The 20294-nt window shown below is 40.3% G+C and overlaps 2 protein-coding genes across 4 annotated transcripts in view; one reads left to right on the top strand and one right to left on the bottom strand.

Annotated features, from left to right (window-relative positions):
- The first annotated feature begins 2608 nt into the window (after positions 1–2608).
- SNRPD1 (small nuclear ribonucleoprotein D1 polypeptide) lies at positions 2609–10036 on the top strand. The gene is made up of 4 exons (XM_020804575.3): positions 2609–3877; positions 6793–6869; positions 7985–8176; positions 9862–10036. The coding sequence occupies exons 1-4, from the start codon at positions 3864–3866 to the stop codon at positions 9936–9938; spliced, it is 360 nt and encodes a 119-aa protein (XP_020660234.1). The 5' UTR covers positions 2609–3863; the 3' UTR covers positions 9939–10036.
- SLC6A20 (solute carrier family 6 member 20) overlaps positions 9898–20294 on the bottom strand; it is a 30343-nt gene continuing 19946 nt past the window's right edge. For 2 of the 3 annotated variants that reach the window (XM_073003514.2, XM_020804574.3), the window contains exons 5-11: positions 19987–20097; positions 18282–18523; positions 17157–17319; positions 15341–15545; positions 14626–14785; positions 14240–14405; positions 9898–11798 (exon numbers count right to left, since the gene is read on the bottom strand). In XM_073003514.2, the coding sequence (XP_072859615.1) occupies positions 11670–11798; positions 14240–14405; positions 14626–14785; positions 15341–15545; positions 17157–17319; positions 18282–18523; positions 19987–20097 (1176 nt within the window). In that variant the 3' untranslated portion in view covers positions 9898–11669. Of the gene's footprint in view, positions 11799–14239; positions 14406–14625; positions 14786–15340; positions 15546–17156; positions 17320–18281; positions 18557–19986; positions 20098–20294 lie in introns of all 3 variants that reach the window. The other variant, XM_078377366.1, reaches the window with a different exon arrangement.

Below are 20294 nucleotides of genomic sequence, written 5' to 3'. Positions count from 1 at the left end.
AGACAGTATATTTCATTCAAAGAGGAAGGGATAACCATTTCGAATGAAAGCATAGCTGAAGAAAGTTTGTCTAATTAACAGAATTGCTCTGACATGAAGATAAACGGGTATAGTGTCCACAGGAGGCCCTTCCTTCAAGACAATAATTGGAGCTACCAGGTCTCTCAGAGGTACAAAATCTAGCTTCACATTGCATTTCTTCACACTTCTTTTCTCAGGAAGGACTATACCACACTGTATTTTATGTTTAATGTTGGCTCTCAGCTGTGTGGGGGAAGGATTTTCCACCTGAGGGAACAAACTTAATCAGAAAGGGATAAATCAAATAATCTTCAAGAATCTTGTCCTCAAACCATGCCTGTAAATATCCAAGCCTTGTTTCCTTTGGGAGAAGACCTCTTCGCTGGAGGGCACAGAAGGAGTTATAGAGTTGGAAGAGACCACTGAGGCCATCCAGTCCAACCCCCCACCATGCAGAAAGAGTTGGGAGGACTGTTTTCATAAAGACAGAAATATTTGGGTTTGACCCTCAGCCTTTTTTTCTCTGCCATTTTTTGCAAGGCCCTGTGTTGGAGAGGGCTTTCTCTGTCTGATACAAACAACATGTGTGCAGTTGATTTGCTTTCCAGTGTCATTATATTTAATTCAGCTGTCAGCTGAAAACCGATACTACACCTTCCACTGCTACTGAAAATAGGAGGCAACTCTCTAGTCTTCTTTCAGTCTTTCTTTTATTTTACCATTTGAAAGACGCTTCCCACTCGCAGCTGAGCACCAGCTCACACTATTTCCTCAGTGTCAATTAAACCTTCGATAGGGAAAATACGTTTTGCAACTGGGGATGCTGCAATGATGGGAACAGGTGATCCCAGGGTTTGGGATTTGTTTCTTTGCTTTTCAAGCTGAAGCAGCCTTTTCGGTCACAGAAAAGGTTTATTTGGGTATTGTGAGGAAGGCGGGCTAGATGGCTCTGTGGTTTAGGTGTCTGGATGTGGAGTCAGAGGGAGGCACTTTGATTCCCTTTGTGACTTCAGGGTCAGCCTGTGTAGCCCTGGGCAAGCTAATCCCACGACTAGATAGGCGGGATATAAATTAAATAAATAAATAAATAAATAAATAAATAAATAAATAATAATAATAATAATAATAATAATAATAATAATAATAATAATAATAATAATAATAATAATAATAATAATAATAATAATAATAATAATAATAATAATAATAATAATAATAATAATCACATTCCAAGCAGAGCTAGATAAAGTTGCTTTCTTGGACTGCAGCCCCCCACCATTCTCCCAGCCAGCTTAGCCGTAGGTCAGAATCCTCTGAAAGAATGAGGTTACAACCTGGAGAGCTTGTTTCTCTGCAAACTGAGAGACAGTTAACAGTCAGGCTGAGCCTTGACCTGGTTAAGTTGGATCTTCCTAGTAGGACGAGACAAGGGTTGGAGGTGGGCTATATTAGCCCTTGACAGCTCCCCTGGCATAGTGGATAGAGCATTGGGCAGGGATTCGGGAAGCCAGGTAGCAGGGAAAAAGGTCGAAGTCCCTCCTAGGCCACAAAAAGCCATTTGGGGAGAGGCAAACCTGGCCTGGGACATTTGTACTGTTACTGGCCAATTCTGGGTTCCGGTTTTCCAGCAAGGAAATCAGGCAGAAACATAGCAGCTGAACCAAAGTTCCAATTTTATTTGAATAGCAAAGGACAGCTGGGACTTCTCTTAAAAGCAGAGAAGACCCCCAGAATATGGTGTACACATGTTTTATATGATACAAAGAGTCATAAAAGTACTACAATTCTATTGGTCATTTGTACTCCAACTTTGGATCCAGTCCCTCATTGGATAATTAATGATAACTACACTAATTTATTGGTTAAATGTAAGAAAATATGCTCCATCTTTCCTTAACCTATGCCCATGATGCACCAGGGATGTGCCTAAAAGTCTGGGGCATATAGTATCTATTTCCTTTTATCTATTGCTATGTCTATGTACTGTCTTCCTGGGCCTAGTTTCTCTGAGGCCTGTGTTTTTCTCTGCTAAGGGTTATCTGTGAATGTTTCAGGGTCGAATTCTTCCGAGGCCTGGTTTTCCTCCAAATGTACTGTCAGTTCCTAATTAATTGATCAATCTTAAAATATTGTTTCAGCTTTCCTCGATATCAGTACCGGGAAGACCTGATTAGAATTACAAGGAGGCAGAAATTACTTTGGGGCCCAGGACAGGGATAGGATCCCTTCCTGAATAGGGAAAAGTTTGAAAAGAACCCGTCGAGCAGGTTTTCATACTGCTTTTCTGCCTCTCTTGCCAAGAACTTGCAAAAGGTCCCTTCTTGGGCCACAGCTCCAAAATTCCTAAGCCAGGAATAATACCAGACCTCACAAGAGGGCAAGACCCCCCTGAAGAAGCAGGGGGCAGTCCCGGAGGTGACTTTTGGTTGGCGGTTTCCTGCCATCTTTCGCTGGGGAGCTCATGCCTGTCTTCTTTTCTTCTCCTTACACAGGTCTGGGGCTGCTTCACAACTAGGCTGAGTAAGGCAGCCATTTGAAGTCTCCAGCACAATCCTAAATCAGAGCCAGCATATCAAAAAATCAGAGATCATGGGAGATGTAGTACAACATCTATACAGTCCAACTTCTCACACCTGTGATGTATAGTGCTTAGTTACATGCTTGAGGATCCCCTCAGGGACAGCAATTAATTGGCTCTTTGCATGTCACTACTGTCTCAATCTGGGGGGGGGGGTTAAATAATGTGATAGCCATTTCCTTTGTAAATCCTTTTACTGTACAGTATTTCTATGCAGTCATAGGTCTTCTGACTTAGATATGGATCTTGCCACAACAGTTAAACCACATGCTTCCCTTGCAATAGGTTCACATCAAATTATGCTCCTTAGCATGAGAGCAACATTAGCTTAAGACTCCAGGAGTGGGCAACCTTTTGGCCTGCAATATATCTTGGACTTCAGGTTCCAGATGCCTTAGTCAGCAAGACCAATGCAAAAGGACAGAAAGAGTTGTCTAAATAAGTACATAAATAAATGGACATTTCCCCTTTCAGGCTTCAGCAGAGGGGCATCCACCAGCGACTTGGGCAATCCGACAGTTTGTTAACATTTACTTTTTGCTCTTTTCATAATTTTAAAAGCCGTTAAACAATAGATGCACAATTAAGCAAATAATGATTTTTTTTCTTCCTGCCCATTTCCCAGCAAATCTATGGGTTACTCGTCGTGAAATCGACCACCATTAAATCACTTGGTAAGTCTCATTTTGAACGTTTGCAGACCCCCTCCATTGCATCTCGAAATGATACATAACTTACTCGGCTTTAAGATCACCTCTCCGCCACCTTTGCCCTCGCACTACTTTTAAAACATCCTGACTGTCGAAGAGATCTTTGATCTCAAAAGACCGCATCGTTTTAATGAACTTTTGGTTGCCTAATAAAGGTGCCGTTATAGCATAGACTCAAGAGTTTCTGCAAAAAAAATTTTTTTTAAGCCCTCTTATTTTTTTCCGCGGAAACTCCTTAACGCCCTTCTCTTTTCCAATTGCATCGAGTCTTCCACTCCTGTGGATGGCGCTCGCCCCTAGTAACCGCCTCCTCCTCTTCACTCTCCGCTTCCGGTGCTAACAAAAAGAGGGTGGGACTTCCAACCATTCATCGCGCGCAGCGTACGAGGGGCTGATTCTCTTCTCCTTGAGTAACGGAAGCGGCTTCGTCTTCGGCGGCGCCTGCTTCGCGCTCAATTTTTGTTTCTTCTTCCCTCGCCTTTGGCTTCCCGTCGCCGGGCAAGGCGCGATCCCAAGTCTCAGGCGCTTGAAGTCGTGCCTGGAACTTTGTTACCATGAAGCTCGTGAGGTAAATGGGAGTGTGTCGGGCTCGGGCGGGAATGATTCGAAGCAAACACGCGGCCTGGGCGCCTTGCGCTTTTCACCTCACAAAGCGCCCCCGAGGGGGTTCCTCCTCTCCCCATTGTGGGTGCGGGTGGGTGTAGTTTTCCCGTTGGCTTTGTCTGGGCTTTCTGGAACTCCATTCCAGCATCTCCTCGAAGTGCTTTCTTCGTCAGCCCCCTTTTCTTTGGGGCCTTTCCTGCTTTACTCCCCGCGTCGCGCCTCTCAGGGCCTGGTCATAACATCTTGCGCGCCCCCTTCATCCGAGGGATTTGGCGCAGTGGCCTAATTAGGCCACGAAACATTTATGCCCAAGAGACCTTTGCGAGTCTTTCAGACGCAAGAATACTCTATCCCCGCAATCATAAGAAACCGGAGCCGCATTTAATACAAAGTTGTGATGTGGGGATTCGAGGCCTATTAAATGACGTAAATCTATCTGCCAGTTTTGTGGTGACCGTTAAGGTAGGGAAAACGTTTCTTATATTTTTAATAATTGAATAGAAGAAGCCCTTGTACGTGAAGCTTTTACATGAGATGAAAAGCCTGCACCTGTTTGAAAGAGTGCTTCTGTGTAAGTGTTAAGATGAAGGAACTTTAGCATGTTTGTTCCCATTGCTTTAGTTTTTGCTTACAAGTTTTTTTTTAATTTCAAGAACAAAATAGATGAAGTAACAACCCATAATAGGCATGAGGCCTGACTCTTCTTGAAGACTAAAGTTTGTGAGGGCTAGAGTAGGGAGGCAGATGGAGAGGACTTCAAGTTCTGGTCCAGATGGGGCTTCCCTTCCCCACACAAAGCCATTTCCCATCAACTTCCCTTTAGGAAGAATTCCAAAAGAAGTCCAAAGGGGTAACAAATGCCTGTCTGAGAGTAGGATCCTGATAGGCTTTTTGTTCCTAATATTTTTATTTTAAAATTTCTTGTGTGGTTTTATTGTGTCAGTGTCATTGTGCCAGTGTCATTTCAAAGCTACCCTTCAGGACATGCAAGTAATTTTTCACAAAGAAACTTGTAGAACAATTTTGCCCATGTGTAAACTGTTGGGGACTGTTCTGGATAGGAGCCTGGATAGGTATGTGATGCCTTCTCACTGCTATTGCTAACCTTGCTATTAGTCATAATTTGTGCTCACCAGTGTTTCAACTTAATCATATTTTAATACTGTACAAACTTTGTCTCCTCACTCTCCCACATTCTTGCTCTAAAGATTTGGCTTTTTCTGCATTCCTAGTAGCATGCATCTAGGTAGCTCTCACCTGACTCCTTTAAGAAATGAATACCCTTTAAGAAATGAATACTGTACACATTTGTCTCCCCCTGCCCCCCAAAACAATTAATTTTCATTTTGGACTCTCCATACTGTGAGGGTTCGTTATTAGGGGCTTCTGTCACACCCAATAAAGTACGAGACAGTTTAACTTCAACAACATGTTCTTTATTTATTAATGTTCCAACATTAACTAACTTCTTTGTGAACAGAGTCTAATGTCTCTTGCTGTGAAAACCTTGACTGCAAGGGTGTCCAAACATCATTAACAAATGGGTTTAGTTCGTCAAACTCCCACAGTCCAGATAACACTTTCTCTACCACCGGGGGGGGGGGTCACCTCCTTCCCCTTTACTAATAGCGGTAAGGTCTCTTCATCTCCGTCCAACCCCAGAGTGGTGAACTCCCTCTCGGACTGGCCAGCCACGGTCCGGGAAGACTCCCATCTTCTGGAGCTCTGTAAGATGCCATGTCTTCTTGGCCTCGATCTCTTGCCACCGCCTCACGTTCTTCACGAAGACGGCGCCTCCATCTCTCCCCAATAGGACAGACGCGGTTGTTGACCCCGGCACCTTTGCCATTCAGCCGCCTCATGAGGAACCTTAACTTGTTCCCATTTCCCTGTCCAGGGATCCTGGACCCAAATCTTTTTCCCAACTGCCCGGGATGTCCTCCTGCTTCTCCCTTATATCTCCTGCCCCCGCCTCTATCGACCTTTCCCCTTTTCCTGCCAAATCTTCACCGGTTTGTACCGCCACGTTTAACCCCTTTGTTCCCGAGACCAGTTCCCAAGACCAATTCCCGGGTATCCACCCCTTGATGTTTCTGTCCCTCTCTGTCTCTCAGCTCCTCCAGTTCTTTAGTGTCCACCTTCTTACTTTCCTTCCTAGGGGGAGAAGGCGGAGGAGAGGTCTGAGTTTCCTTAGAGGAAGATGGGAGCGACGGCACTCCCACAAATGCTTCCTGGCCCTGTCTTGGGGTTTCACACATACTTGTATTGGAGAATTGTTAATTTCCACAGTTGGTTCCCACTGCTAACAGAAGAGTCACATGAGTGTACATTATGACTAGTAGTGCAGTTAGAAAGTTTTTTTTTTTAAAAAACTATTTAATGTTGCTCTTGAAGGTGTTCTTTGCCTGTTGCAATAATCTCAGACCCTATAAGCACTAGTATATATTTGATAGGGAAGGATTTTTCATATTTCAGCCCGGGGACTCTTGCATAGTGTGGGTGGCATACAAGATGGATGGATGGACATAAATAAATAAATAAATAAATAATCCATCCACATAATTCAATGGAAGCTCCATCCTTTCTTTGTGGAGGTAGCCTTTGTCAGAACTTGCTCTCCCATGGGTCTTTGCAAGTCTCAGGGAATCTCATGATTCCCACACAGCAGCAAGACACTTTTCTACCTGCTGACCAGAGGAAAGGCCAAGGAACCAAATGCACATAGAGGGGCTGTGCTACCTCATGCTACCGTGGTGCTTTTGCTCCCATGATTCCACCTGGAGAGTATCTGCCAAAATGAAGGGGTGGGAATCCGTTAAATAAGAACACTATTATTAATATGAGTTGAATTTTTATTTCTATTTCCATTATAAATTTCAGGTTTCTTATGAAACTAAGTCATGAAACTGTAACAATTGAACTGAAGAATGGAACTCAAGTTCATGGAACTATCACAGGTATGGGATTCAGGGTTTTAAAAACACTGTTACATTCCCTTTAGATAGATTTTATCTAATAAAGATTAGACTTGTAACTAATACTTAGTTACAAATACTATTAGTTATAGTAAATATTTGTGATAATATTCGGAAGAACAATTGCTGCATTAAAAGCTAAAAAAATTAGCTGCATGTGTTTCACATACAGTGATGCCTCGCGTAACGGGCGCCCTGTTTAACGACGAAATCGCATAGCGATTAACTTTTTGTGATCGCTTTGCGATGTTCCCTATGGGGAAAAATCGCTTTGCGATGATCGGTACCGTTTTGCTTACCGATCATCGCAAAGCGATTATTTTTTAACAGCTGATCGGCGGTTCCAAAATGGCCACTGGGTAAAAAAAATGGCTGCCCGCTGTTTTCTGGGATGGATTCCTCGCTTGCCGGGAAGCGAAAATAGCCGCCGTATGGAGGATTTTCGCTTAAAGGTGAGTCTGAAGCCCATAGGAACGCATTGAAGGGGTTCAAATGCATTCCTGTGGGCTTTTTAATATCGCATAACGACGAAATCGCTTTGCAGCGATTTTTGCTGCACCGATTATCGTCACTATGCGAGGCACCACTGTATTTCACTTTCACTCAAGCAAATAAGGAGTGGATTCAGAGGACAGTCACATAAAAATTTGCACTTTAACTTTGTGAAATTAGTAGAGCTCCAAAACAAGCTTGCCTGAGGACCTCATGTTGATTTTCATAGCATTGCAGGGATTAGAACCTGGATTTCACTTGTTCAAACCCAGTTATCTAATTATTACTTTTCATCGGCCCTAGTCTGAGCCAGTTTTTGTAGTTTACTGCTTGTCTGCCTCATAATAGATACAGCTAAGTGATACATATCATTTTTGCTCAGTCTGCCATGTGATTCTGTGATTTACTGGTTGATAAACAATTAGTTTGTATGAAAAATATGCAAGTTATAACTCTTTTGATGTGGCATGCCTATGGCATTTCCATTTGGGTGAGTATGCATCTTGATCTGTGTGATGCTGCCAGAACCCTACCCTTTTGTAAGGGTAGTGTTTTTTTGTATGAGAAGGGCCTACATTGTTTGCTTGCTTAATTTTATTTGCCAGGAGTGGATGTCAGTATGAATACACACCTTAAAGCTGTAAAGATGACTCTGAAGAACAGAGAACCTGTCCAATTGGAGACCTTGAGTATTCGAGGCAACAATATTAGGTATTTCATTCTGCCGGACAGTTTGCCCCTGGATACCCTCCTGGTGGATGTTGAACCAAAAGTAAAATCCAAGAAAAGGGAGGCAGGTTAGTATCTTTATTTCAGATCACCAACTATACATATGTTGATTCGATTTATGAACATTCAAATTTGTTCCTTTTTATCGTGCTTCTCTGCAATACAAATTCTTATACACATGGAAGCCTATTTTTGTTCTTTGATATTAAAATTTATGTGTGTTTCTCTTTGTCTTCAGACTACAAGAAAATGTTGAGGGCTGCTTGTTCATTATTTTTCTCAGTTGGGCACTTCAGTGTGATTTCTTTTTATACTGAATATCATTTTTTTACAAAATGTTATCTATCTTTCTTAAACTGACACTTTGGTATTTTTACTAGCCTTTATAGCTCTGTTCCCCATTATTTTTTAAAGCTTTAAATATAAAGAGCACACATTCCTCATTGCTCTTCATTTAGGTTTTCAGGATACCAAACAAGTATTTAATTTAGCTTATATTCCAAAATAATTTCCTTTCTTCAGTGATGTGAGGATCCAGTGCAATTTGCCACAAATTTGGGTACTTCCCCCCCCAATCTTATCCATTTTTCAAATGCTTCAAACAGAGCTACTGATTTCACTTTTCTCTACCATTGAGTCAGTTAGTGCAAGAGTATGATTTGCTTTTAGACAAGAGTCTTAAAAGATCAGCATGCCCTGTTTTTTTATGGTTGATGGAAGTCCATGTGCTGGAAATTAAGCTGTTGTGGAATGTATCCTAGTGCCCAGGGGACCTGGAATTTACAGACTTTATATCCACTTAGAATTTTTCTTGAGCGTTGGCATGGGTTGCCTGTAGCAAGGTACTTGTGCATTTGTGACAAAGCTCACAGCAGTACCAAAGCCCCTGCTTCCCCTCACTGTACCTTAATATGCTTGGCTTCAGTCTGAAGGGGGAAATAAAATTATGACTACCAGTCCATTGAATGTATAGTGGTGCCTCAACTTACAACCATAATCCATTCCAGAAGATGGACGTAACTTGAAATGGTCGTAAGTCAAAGAACCATTTACCATAGGAATGCATTGGAACGTGATTAATCCGTTCCGGCAAAAAAAAAAAAAAAAATCCCCCCCAAAAAACACAGCAAGCCCCGTTGGAAGACGCTGGGGCTAAAAAAAACCACCAAAAATAAACAGCACAGCAAGCCCCCATCGGAAGGCGCTGGGGCTGAAAAAGTAAACACACAAAAACAAAGGAAAAATCGCAGCACAGAAACAACCCCCCCCCCCGCCTAAACCCACCCTGCAAAAACCTGTAAATGTAGTTACTCAGAAGCAGAAAGCATCACCAGGTAATCCCAAGCCTCCTCCAACGCACACACTCAAAGCTTTGGGGCAAAAGAGCTACAAAGAAGCTCTTCACTGACCAATGGATAGCCCTCTAATTTGAATTCCCCACCTTTTTTCCCTGCCTCTTTTGATCGCAATTTGAAGCTCTGGCTGCAAGTTAAAGCAAAATTTTGCAGCAGGAGCTGGTCGCAACTCAAAATGGTTGTATGTCAGGATGGTCATAAGTTGAGGCACCACTGTATAGAAGTATTTTGCTATTTTGTCCATAGTGGAAATAAAACATTCTGAATCACATCTTAAATTGAAAAGTACTAGATGCAGAATTGGGTATTTTACTTAATTTTTAGAACAAAAACTTCAAATGCTACTATTCCATATTTATTCCAATAAAATGTTCTCTCTTTTTTTAAAAAAAATTCAGTTGCAGGAAGAGGACGCGGCAGAGGGCGTGGCAGAGGCAGAGGACGTGGCAGGGGAAGAGGCGGTCCAAGGCGATAATGTCTTTATAGCTGCTTTAAAAAAAAGTCAGGAAACTTCAGCTACTTTTTTGTACAGCTTTTGTTTAATGTCAATTTTTAATAAACCAGTGTGGAAAATGTCTTGTCACTTTCTTGGAAACTGGTTAGGCATGTCTTTGTTTCCTTTAGTATTTTCCATTAAGAATTAGGGAATTTACTGGAATCTCTTTAAAATTCACTAGAGTTCTGGAATTTCTTCTGGCAGTTTGTCTTCTATTATAATTTAAAGTACGGTATGTTTCATTGATTTATGTGTATTCAGTACTTCTTGCAGTATTCATTCCATCTAACATCTTAGCTTGCTGTAAAAATTCTTTAAATCTTATCTCTATAGATATGTCAAGTCTTGCATGAAAAAATGGATGCAGCATTTACAACAGTTGTCACGTGTTACTAAATTAAAACCAACACTACCACCTTTTAATGTAAATTTCATTGAAAATACTTGGTTTAGGAAGCAATATTGAATAGACAATAGGTCAAAAGAAAATCAATCTCTTCACATCTCTAAAACATAATACTGATATATTTTTAAAATGTGAAATAGTTTCTTTCTGCTTTGTTGGTAAGTTAGAGGAAGGGAGAGTTTGGCTCGTATTCTGGCAAGTACACCCTAGAGAGACTGGATAATTGTTATCTGCCTTTTTAAAAAAATATTTCAGAGATGAATAATTTGGCAACATATAATAAGTCAGAAAAAAGAGACTATTTCAAAAGACTGGTTTCAGTGTAAAATTAGTTGGTGTGTCTGCTTTTTTACCACTTACCAAATTCTTATTCACATTTGTGGTATTTGAAGGTAATGTTATCGGTATTCGACAATAAATGCAACAAATGAGGACACTTAAATGTATATTACCTTGATAGGACTAGCATTTGCTTGTTTTAGTTTCCAGCTCATGACAATTCCCGTGTAGCCCTTTGTGCCTAACATCTCGCCAATCTCACTATTTTTTAATTGTATGAAGAATTTATATAAAATGGAGGAACGTATGTTATATCTTAGAGCAGGTTACTCTTAGAGCCTGCTGTTTACTTCTGTAGTAACAAAAGTTGACAGTGGCCAGAATCCTGTTACTGATGTTAGGTCAGACAGCATAAATCTTAGTAATCTCTATTAGTAAAGGAGTTAATGCTTATGTTCTTCTTGTCCACCAAGTTACACTGCTGAGATTTATGCCACTGAACTTACGTTACATATAGTATGCTAATAATAGGATACTGGCCTGTGCTTTATGTAAAAACATTGACAGCTTAAGTAATGAGCTAATGTAGCTCTTAAAGCATTTGCTAGCATCCACTAAAATATACATTCCATGAGTAATGCATATAATTTGTATAATCTTGCACACTGTAGATGAAAAATGTGACACTGCAGATTTCTGATAGTCCAAGACTTTCTTGTTACACTTCCAATACAAAAGGAACATATTTCCACTGAGAACAAACAGACTGATAGAAATGACCAATATATAATTCAGTGTACAAACCTGAATGTGTTGTAAACCATTCTATGTTGTAAAGTTTCAAAAGCAACTTCAAACCTTCATCTGCTACAGAACACCTTTCTTCACTATGGAAATGGTCAAAATAATGCTTCAGGATGATGCTAGCCAATTTTAAGCATTTCTTGTTAGTTGCAGGTCATAGCTGTTATAATCTTCAAGGTGGTGTGTGGAATTTCAGTTCTTCATAAATCTGAGCCTGGTTACTAACGTTTGGTTTGCTTCATTATAAAAGTTAGTAGGGCACCCAGTGGTATACACAATGTGGATGCTGCCACAAGCATCCCAATAAGAGCTAGGGCACCACTTGGATAATTTTTTGTAACCAACTGGCCCTGGAAGAGAAATTATCTAACATTAAAACCAGAAGGATATTAATCAAGGTATGTGATTTGTATGCAATATTTACACAAATTGCTTTCATACAGAAGACTCAAACAACACTATTTGTTTCTACACTTCTAGGCAAGGGCGACTTGGCCAAAATTCAGAGTACAGTGGTGCCTCGCTTAGCGATTGCCTCGCTTAACGATGTATTCGCTTAGCAATGGTTGTCTTTGACTAATTTTCTGCATCGTTTAACGATGTTCCCTATGGGAAAATTTCGCTTAGCGATTTCGGGACCTTGCTTCGCTTAACGACAGTTTAGGTCCCCCTGTTTCGCTTAATGATATCCGTTTTCGCTAATTTAAAAGTGTCTTAAAATGTTCAAAAATGGTTTTAAATGTTTTGGATCGCTAGTGCACCTTGCAAAACCTGTGCAAACTTAATTTGGCTTTGAGTCTTCCTTAATTTTTGGTGATTTTTTTTCTCCCCCATTGGAATGCATTGAACTGTAGGTTTGACAACTGTCAAACCGACAGATCAATGCTTTCCAGTGGGGGGTGGAAATTCACCAAAATTAACGAAGAGTCAGATCAAAGCCAAATTAAGTTTGCAAAGGTTTCAGAAGGTGCACTAACTATCCCAAGCATTTAAAACCGTTTGTGAACCTTTTAAGACACACTTAAAATTGCAAAAACGGACATCGCAAAACCATTGGAATACATTGAATAGGCTTTAATGCATTTCAATGGGGAAAACATTGTATCGCTTAGCAATGTTTCCTATGGGGGTTTTCGCTTAAGGACGGCAATCCGTTCCCATTGGAATGGATTAACCGGTTTTCAATGCATTCCTATGGGAAATGGTGTTTCGCTTAGCGATGTTTTCCCATAGCGATGTTTTTTTTAAACCAATTAACATTGTTAAGCGAGGCACCACTGTATTTAAGACAAGGTTGAGAGAGCAGAGGATGTATAGACTGCATTTGAAATAAAGATAGTCCCAACTAATTACTATATTTTTCCATGTATAAGATACCTCTCCCCACTTTTCTAACCCAAAGTTACTTCGCAAGGAAGTGGAAGGGGAAGTCGGGGATCAAAGCACTTTGATTCCTGCTTTCCCCCTCTACTTTCTTGCAAGGAAAGTGCTTTCCCCCTCCAATTTCTAAGCAAAAAGTGGAGGGGGAAAGCAGGGATCAAAGCACTTGATCCTTCCCTCCTCCTTCCGTGTATAAGACGACCCTCAATTTTTAATCTAAAGGTTTTAGACAAAAGTATTATACACAAAAATACGGCAGGTGCTTAGTCTTGTTGCATATGCCTATCGATGGAAGTTTATCAGTGTAAATTAGTACTGGTTAAGATGTTGATATCAGATTGCATGCCAGATCTCATTCCTGGTGAGCGATAGGAAACACAGGCACTAAATTGCTAACTAGCGGCAGTTTACCAAGGTTTATGCCAGTGGATTTGTGCTGGTGGGTGTAAGTAGGAGAATTGAGGCTGGAAAAGTGGCAATACTTTTTCACCTGAAATATATACCATGCTGACAGGTAATATGGTTATGTATGTTTTTGTTTTACCAGCTGTGTTAAGATTAAAACTGGAATTACTTTTTTTGAGATATACGGGCAGACTCAAAAGCTACATCGTAGAGTATTGGTCTCAAAAATGGTGAATGCGGTATGAGTTTTTTTAAAAGCAAGTTCCATGGGCATCTGTGAATTCTAGAATCACCAGATCTGAACAGCTGATGGATGCTGTGGCTCAAAACTCAAGAATTGCTTCAGAAAAACATCTTAAATTATGTTTCCCATTTGTGTCAAACTTCTAAACATAGTAGACCAGATTTTCCTTCTACATAATGTCATAGCGCAAACTCTTCTGCATCTTTGCACTACCTTGTCTTGTTTTTTTATAATGAAGTCAGATCACAGAAACTAACTTATCTACTGATACAGTGTGTATTTAGAAGAATAGAATAACATTTTCTCTTGAAAATATAACTGACATGTATTCTAGCATCAAGTGAGAGGAATTGCATATTATCTCATACTAGACCTGATTGCTAAAATCCATTAGTAAGTCAACTAGAGTAGGGCCATTGAATCAGTGGAACTTACAGAAGAGTTGACATACCTAATCCCCACTGGTTCAGTGGGTCTATTCTAGTTGTGATTTACTACTGGATGTCAGCCATTATATTACAAAGGATAGTTTCCTGATTTTGTTAATACTGTGCAAGCTGCTTGGAAGTTCTGAATACTTTAAAGATGCATCTGATGTTTGTGTTCCTTTCCAACTCCTCAAAATGTGCACTCTGAACTAATAGAGCTACAGTACATGTAGTAAATATTTTTTTAAAGGAAGTTACAGTGATCTTGAACTTACATAGCTGCTAACATTCAGCTACCAGTGATTAAGGAAGTGAATTACAAGCAGTACAATACCTCTGTTGCATCCCAGGCTTGGTATTGCAATGTCCCTGTCCTGATGTAATCAGTGATGTAAAATATAAACAGGCTTACAATTAGCACAGGACTAGCAAAAGCCCACATAATCCTCCAGTACCAGCTTGGCTCATGTCCAATCATCACACCAAGCACTTTCTGAAATCTGTGAAGGAAAGAAACTTTCATGTTCTTATATACAGAAATATTTTTGTTCCTACCATGGTTCTTATCTAAAAAAACACTTTGGAAAGCAAGGTGCTAAAATTATTGAGACAATACACCAAGGACCACCATTGTTCTAGATTCTGCGACAAAGAAATAAGCAAAAATCTGATGGCTCAGAAGAGTCATTTTGCCAACTTAGTGTCTATTATATTACTTACCTTCTTAGTCCATACACATAACAGACAGCAATAGTTTCCACCAGTACAATAAGCAGCAGAGAGAGTGTAGCTGCGTAGTCATTGAAGATGTCAAACCAGTAGTTTCCAGCCTCCATAGTAAATGCCAGGCCAATGATGCAGTTGATAAAACACACACCACCTGTAAGATTAAGTGAAGTGATTTTGGTTTTAGCTGAAAAGAAAAGGGGCTAAAACATCACAACATATTTTAACTTGGATTTTACCATATGTTAAGAGGTGGTGAAGTACAGTATAGCCAGTTGACATCAAGCAGCAATAGACTGTTACCTAGAGCAGCAAATCCTGTTTTGATTCTAGCACTTCTCAAAAGCCAAACATTGCACAGCATTTGGCAGAGGGTCCCATGCCAGGGTCAAGAATATAATGGAATGCTGCCGTCCATGCTACACAGATTTGCTGGGGGCCTAATCAGTGTTCTGTTCCCACCCCACCCATAGCTGATAGAAGGGCTACCTGCACTTTGCACCCCTTCCCATGTGAAAAGTGTAGCTCTGCCTCCACCTTAGCATGAAGGTTGCTGCTGCACTTACCAGATGTGGCTAGGACAGTATATGCAGCCGGTATCACAGTTGATAATGCTATGCATGGGCATTCTCTTTACAGTTTACTATTGTCAGTTTACGAATGAAAACCTGGTTGCCCATGCTTTGTATTAAGTGCTAGACAGAATCACCTGAGATCATCTCTCTTGGCACATGGGAGGAAAGAAACTTGCTGTCAGTCAAAGGAGTTAGAATGGCTGCAGTGTTCCCCAGCATGCTACCTATTCCCAGCATCAACAGCATAAGAAAATACAGCACTGAATAGAGCTGTGAGGCCTCCATGTTCTTTATTGCTTCTGAATACACAATGAATGCCAGTCCAGTCCCTTGGACAGCCTGTTCATAAGGAAGAGAAAACAGAAGATACAGTACCAGGATTAGGGAAAATTCATAACTGTGATTGGTTTGGGGAGAGAGCAGTTACCACAAACTAGCCAGTGCTTTTACACCTGCAATTTAAAAACTGAGGGAAATCAAAAGATTGTTAAGAAAACTGAGGAAACTGCTACAAAAGATAAAAGTACAAATGACTTGGCACTCCTACAGTGCATATGGGTGCTCATTTAAGAATACCGTCTCAAACTTTGCCCCAGGTTGCTATTGTGTTGTCTCCAGTCAGATTTTAAAACTACCAGTGCACTAACATCAGTGTTGTTTTTAGAATATGCTTTACTAGAAGCGGCTGCTTAACCAACATTCTATTCTCTCAACAACCATCTTGTTGGTGCTTCCCAGATATTTTGGGCTTCAACTGTCATCAGCCTAGTCAGTATAACCAGTGGTCGATAATTAGGACCACTAGCAGGTCCAAAAGCTGAGACCTGAGTTTTAGTCCAGGAGATGTCACAGTGATGGGCCAGATATAGGTGGATGGGGGCTGAACTGCTTCTGGACCTTCTGACCATGAAAACAATGTGAGGCAAATCTGGATTAATGGATCCTAAATCCAGGTAGAATCCATGTGGCAACAAGGAACACCGGAAAGAAAAAAAATGGATTTTTTAAACTGCCTGAGCAGATGGCAAAGTACACCTAGTAGCTGCAGCATTTGCCATTCCTGCTAAGAGCACACATGTTATGCTGCATCATCATCATTAATTTTATTTATATGCCGCATTGCTCACAACAAGGGGCCCAAAGCAGGTCTCAACATAAACATTCACACAATTTAAATACACAAGAAGTTAAATATTGCAATATAAATTAAACAGTATATGATTTAAAATTAAATTAAAAGATAAAACATTAAAATATGGAAAGATTAAAATTATTTGCTGAAATGGGGTTCAGGGATTCAGTTGTAATTGTTAAAAGCCTGCCTGAAGACATGGGTCTTCAGCCTTTTTTCAGAACAATAACAGGGAAGGGGCCATCCTGATCTCCCGAGGGAGAGTGTTCCATAGCCTGGGCGTTGCCACAGAGAAGGCCCTCTCCCTGATCCCCATCAGCTCTGCTTGTGCTGGCAATGGGACCCAGAGGAGGGCCTCCTCTGCTGATCTTAATTGCTGAGAAGGCGCATATAGGGAGATACTGTATGGTCCTTCAGGTAGCCTGGGCCCAAGCTGTATAGGGCTTTGTAGGTAATGACCAGCACTTTGAATAGGTTACCAGTGCAATTCTTGTAACAGGTGTGTTATAAGCTCCCTCTAGCTGGTCCTGGTCAGTAATCTGGCTGCAGAGTTTTGCACTAGCTGAAGTTTCTGAACCATCCATTCAGGGATGACAGGCAGTTAGTATCCAAAACCCTGAGGAATACCATGTTGTGGGACACTGCCATATGCTATTCAGGTACTTACATGGTTCAACCCTGCTCAACACCAGCCATGTTGTTTCCTTTTTAAACCCTACTATTAGGCATGGATTAGATTGGGATTTATTATACTGTATTTGGAAAAGAGATGAACAGCCATTCTGGTGGCTTTCTAGTTTTGACAAGAAGCCACTCACCGTGTCTAGTTCAGCTTCCAAGCTGCAGTTCTGAATTTGTGGTAGCAGTTCTGTATATTCTTTGGGATGAGCAGCTGCTAGAAAGTGCTTCATATCTTCAAGATTTTCCATTGTTAATAATCCTTCTTCCAGGTCAAAAAAGTTAGTCAACAACAAGATCACCCTGCACAACAAAGTTGAGTAAGATTCTTTCTAATATAACAAGATGCAATGCTTTTAAAAAGCAGTGAATGTGTGAGAGGTCCTTGATTTTCATACTTTAGTGTTTAGAAAGATGCTGAAAAATAAGAATAATTTTGCATTACTCAGATGCAAATGATTCTGGGAGAAACCACATGGGTTTGACACTTCCCAGCTGGTATGCAGAGATGGAACATCCTGCTTGATATTTACCCATCCTAAAGATGCACACCTTATCCCAGCATATCTGTGAATTTCCATGAGGAAGTGATGGTTTTCTGTAGACCTGCACCCCAAGATTCATAATCAGCACATAATGTCAATTGTTTTGCAGCACTTTTTACAGTAAATGTTTAGGTACCAATTCCACAAAAATTAGGGGTAGGAGTGGGCATGTTTTATCCTGATCATTTCATTCTGCTCTGATCAGAATTCTCCTCCAATGTTTGTATTTGTAGTTCATGTGCCCCACTACAGCAGCTGAAGGTGGGAATACCAATCACCGTGGAAGCAAAATATAAGAAGTAGCATCAACATAGTTAGAGGTAAAAGATCTACGAAGAAATTCAAATAGGGTGACATATGTAGTCTGGACTCCTCCACTGATATTGTGCCACCCGACCTAAATCTAATTGGTGAATCCAAGCCCCAAATACAATACATTTGTCAAATCCATAAGATTTACATTAATATTGATTTAGTGTTCTTCAGGTGATTTGAAGGTAGAAGAAGACATTTTGGCCTTCCTGTGGAAGTGAAAGATCTTCTGATTAAAATCATTACATGAGAAAGCTCCTCTATTCTTGCATACCAAACAAGATTAAAATATCTGACCATGTGTCTGTCACAAATAACTATTTTTAACATTTATATTTGTAATATATTAAAATGCATTTTCAGATGCAGAAGAGAAGGAAATAATGGATTTTTAAAAAGCAAACTTACTTTTTTATGCAGTTTTCATAATTGAAAGTTGCCTTAAAGCCATAAATAGAGAAAGTCACAATGCTGGCAAATATTGATGTGGCGCTGTTTATTAACGAAACAATTATGGCATGTCGCTCACAGTTATTGTTTGGCTCATTGTAGCTGGCAAAAGCTATCAAGCTGCCAAAGCCAAGCCCAAGAGAGAAGAAGATCTGGGTAGCTGCATTAATCCAAGTCTTGGGGTTTGCCAGTTGTTCCAGCTGTAAAGGAGAAACCATGAAAATCATAAATCCATCATATAGCATTTAAATATGTTTATTCATTTTCTCATTTTGCCTGTAAGGTGAATCCTGCCATTTTAGGTACATGTTGAACAGGGAATGAAAACATTGACTCAAGTTCCTGCACAGGATGTTTTCCTGATTGCACATAAGTTCCACTGATCTGACAAAAGGCTGTTTTCAGCCTCATCCTATGCGTATTTGCTTAGAACTAAGTCCTATTCAGTTCAATACGATTTATTTTCCAAGTATAAATAGAATCTGCCTGGTTCTGTAATTCTCCACCCCAGCTCCTTGCTGTTAAATCTGATCACCATTCAGAAATATTTCATATAATCTTTATGATTCTTAATGCAATTACATAAGCACCTGAACTATTATTAATCATATTCTTGTTTTATTGTCAATTACATTTTCCCTGACATCAAGAAGAAACTGTTATCACATGAGATCCTCTGTGAATTTACCTTTCAAGGGCATTATGACTGAAAAGTGTAACATGCAGCTACACTAACTCCAAATAAAATTCATTTGGATTGTAATACAGCAGGTCCTTGTCTCCAGTCTGGGTAATTGATCCAGATTTATTTCAGGAATAAACACAAGCGATACAGACAAACATACACAAACAATATATACTCATTTCAAGATCTTTTTGAATTTGTGTTAGAGACTGTAGCGAACAGCCCTGCCCTCACCTGTCCATCACAATGGAACAGTGCAGAAGGAGCCAGTGAGAGGACGGAAGGCGGAGCCAAGGGGGGAGGGGGCTGGATATATAAATGCTGGTGTATGGAGCCTGAGAGAGTTTTCTGGTAGAGAGAGACTGTGTGAAACTTAAAAGTGAACTAAGAGTGAGTTAGAGATCTGTAAGACCAATGAATGGAACAGAGTTAATGGAGTTTTAAAGTTAAAGTAGAAATGATTCAAATACCTATTGAATATTAATCATCTGTTAACTTCCCTGATCTAATAAATAAGTTTTAAAAGCACACTTGTCTCCTTGGTTGAATGGTATTGAGGCAGCAATACCTGGTGGCAGCGAAGAAAGAAGAAGAGCGAGAACCTCCTGAAGGCTTTGGGGAATAGGTGCTTCAGAGGAAATCGCCACAGAGACCAAAATATTTAATATGTTAGAGAACATCTTAAAATCTGTATTAGCTGTACAGCCCTAGGTGTACTTCCCTGCTTTATACAGTACTTTAATAATAATCCCTGTCACTCTCTTCACTTTGGTAGAGAAGGCTATTCTGCTTTCACACTAAAACAGAGAGAGTTCTGAGCATAGGGTATATCACCAAGCTATGCTGGCAGGCATAGAATGCTAGACCTAATACTTTCAAATTATCTTCCTACCTTTGTGTTTAATTGAGATCATAACCACAGGAAATGTACTATGTTTTAGTTCTTCACTGGCAAGAGAACATGTATTTATGAGGTACCTTTGGTGTAAACATATATGTCAGCCCATTCACAGCTCCATGGAGTGTTAGGCCTCTGATTAAGAATATCATGAGGACAATGTAAGGCAAAGTAGCTGTTACGTACACAACCTGCAAAGGGATAAAGAGCTAAAGTTACTACAGTTGTACAATAGGTACTAGGAACATTGTGTCTCTGTTCTATATTCCAAGTGACTTAATAGTTTTGGAAATGACCATCAGCTTTCGATTAATCATGTGTTCAAGGCAGGGCCAGACCTATTAGTGAGGCGGTTCGCTGAGGCAGCATGAGCTGCAAAATAGGTTAA

The sequence above is a fragment of the Pogona vitticeps genome, chromosome 6 (assembly GCF_051106095.1).
Source record: "Pogona vitticeps strain Pit_001003342236 chromosome 6, PviZW2.1, whole genome shotgun sequence".
Taxonomy (NCBI): domain Eukaryota; kingdom Metazoa; phylum Chordata; class Lepidosauria; order Squamata; family Agamidae; genus Pogona; species Pogona vitticeps.
Note: the sequence above shows the minus strand (reverse complement) of the source record. Positions and strands in the feature narration are given on the sequence as shown.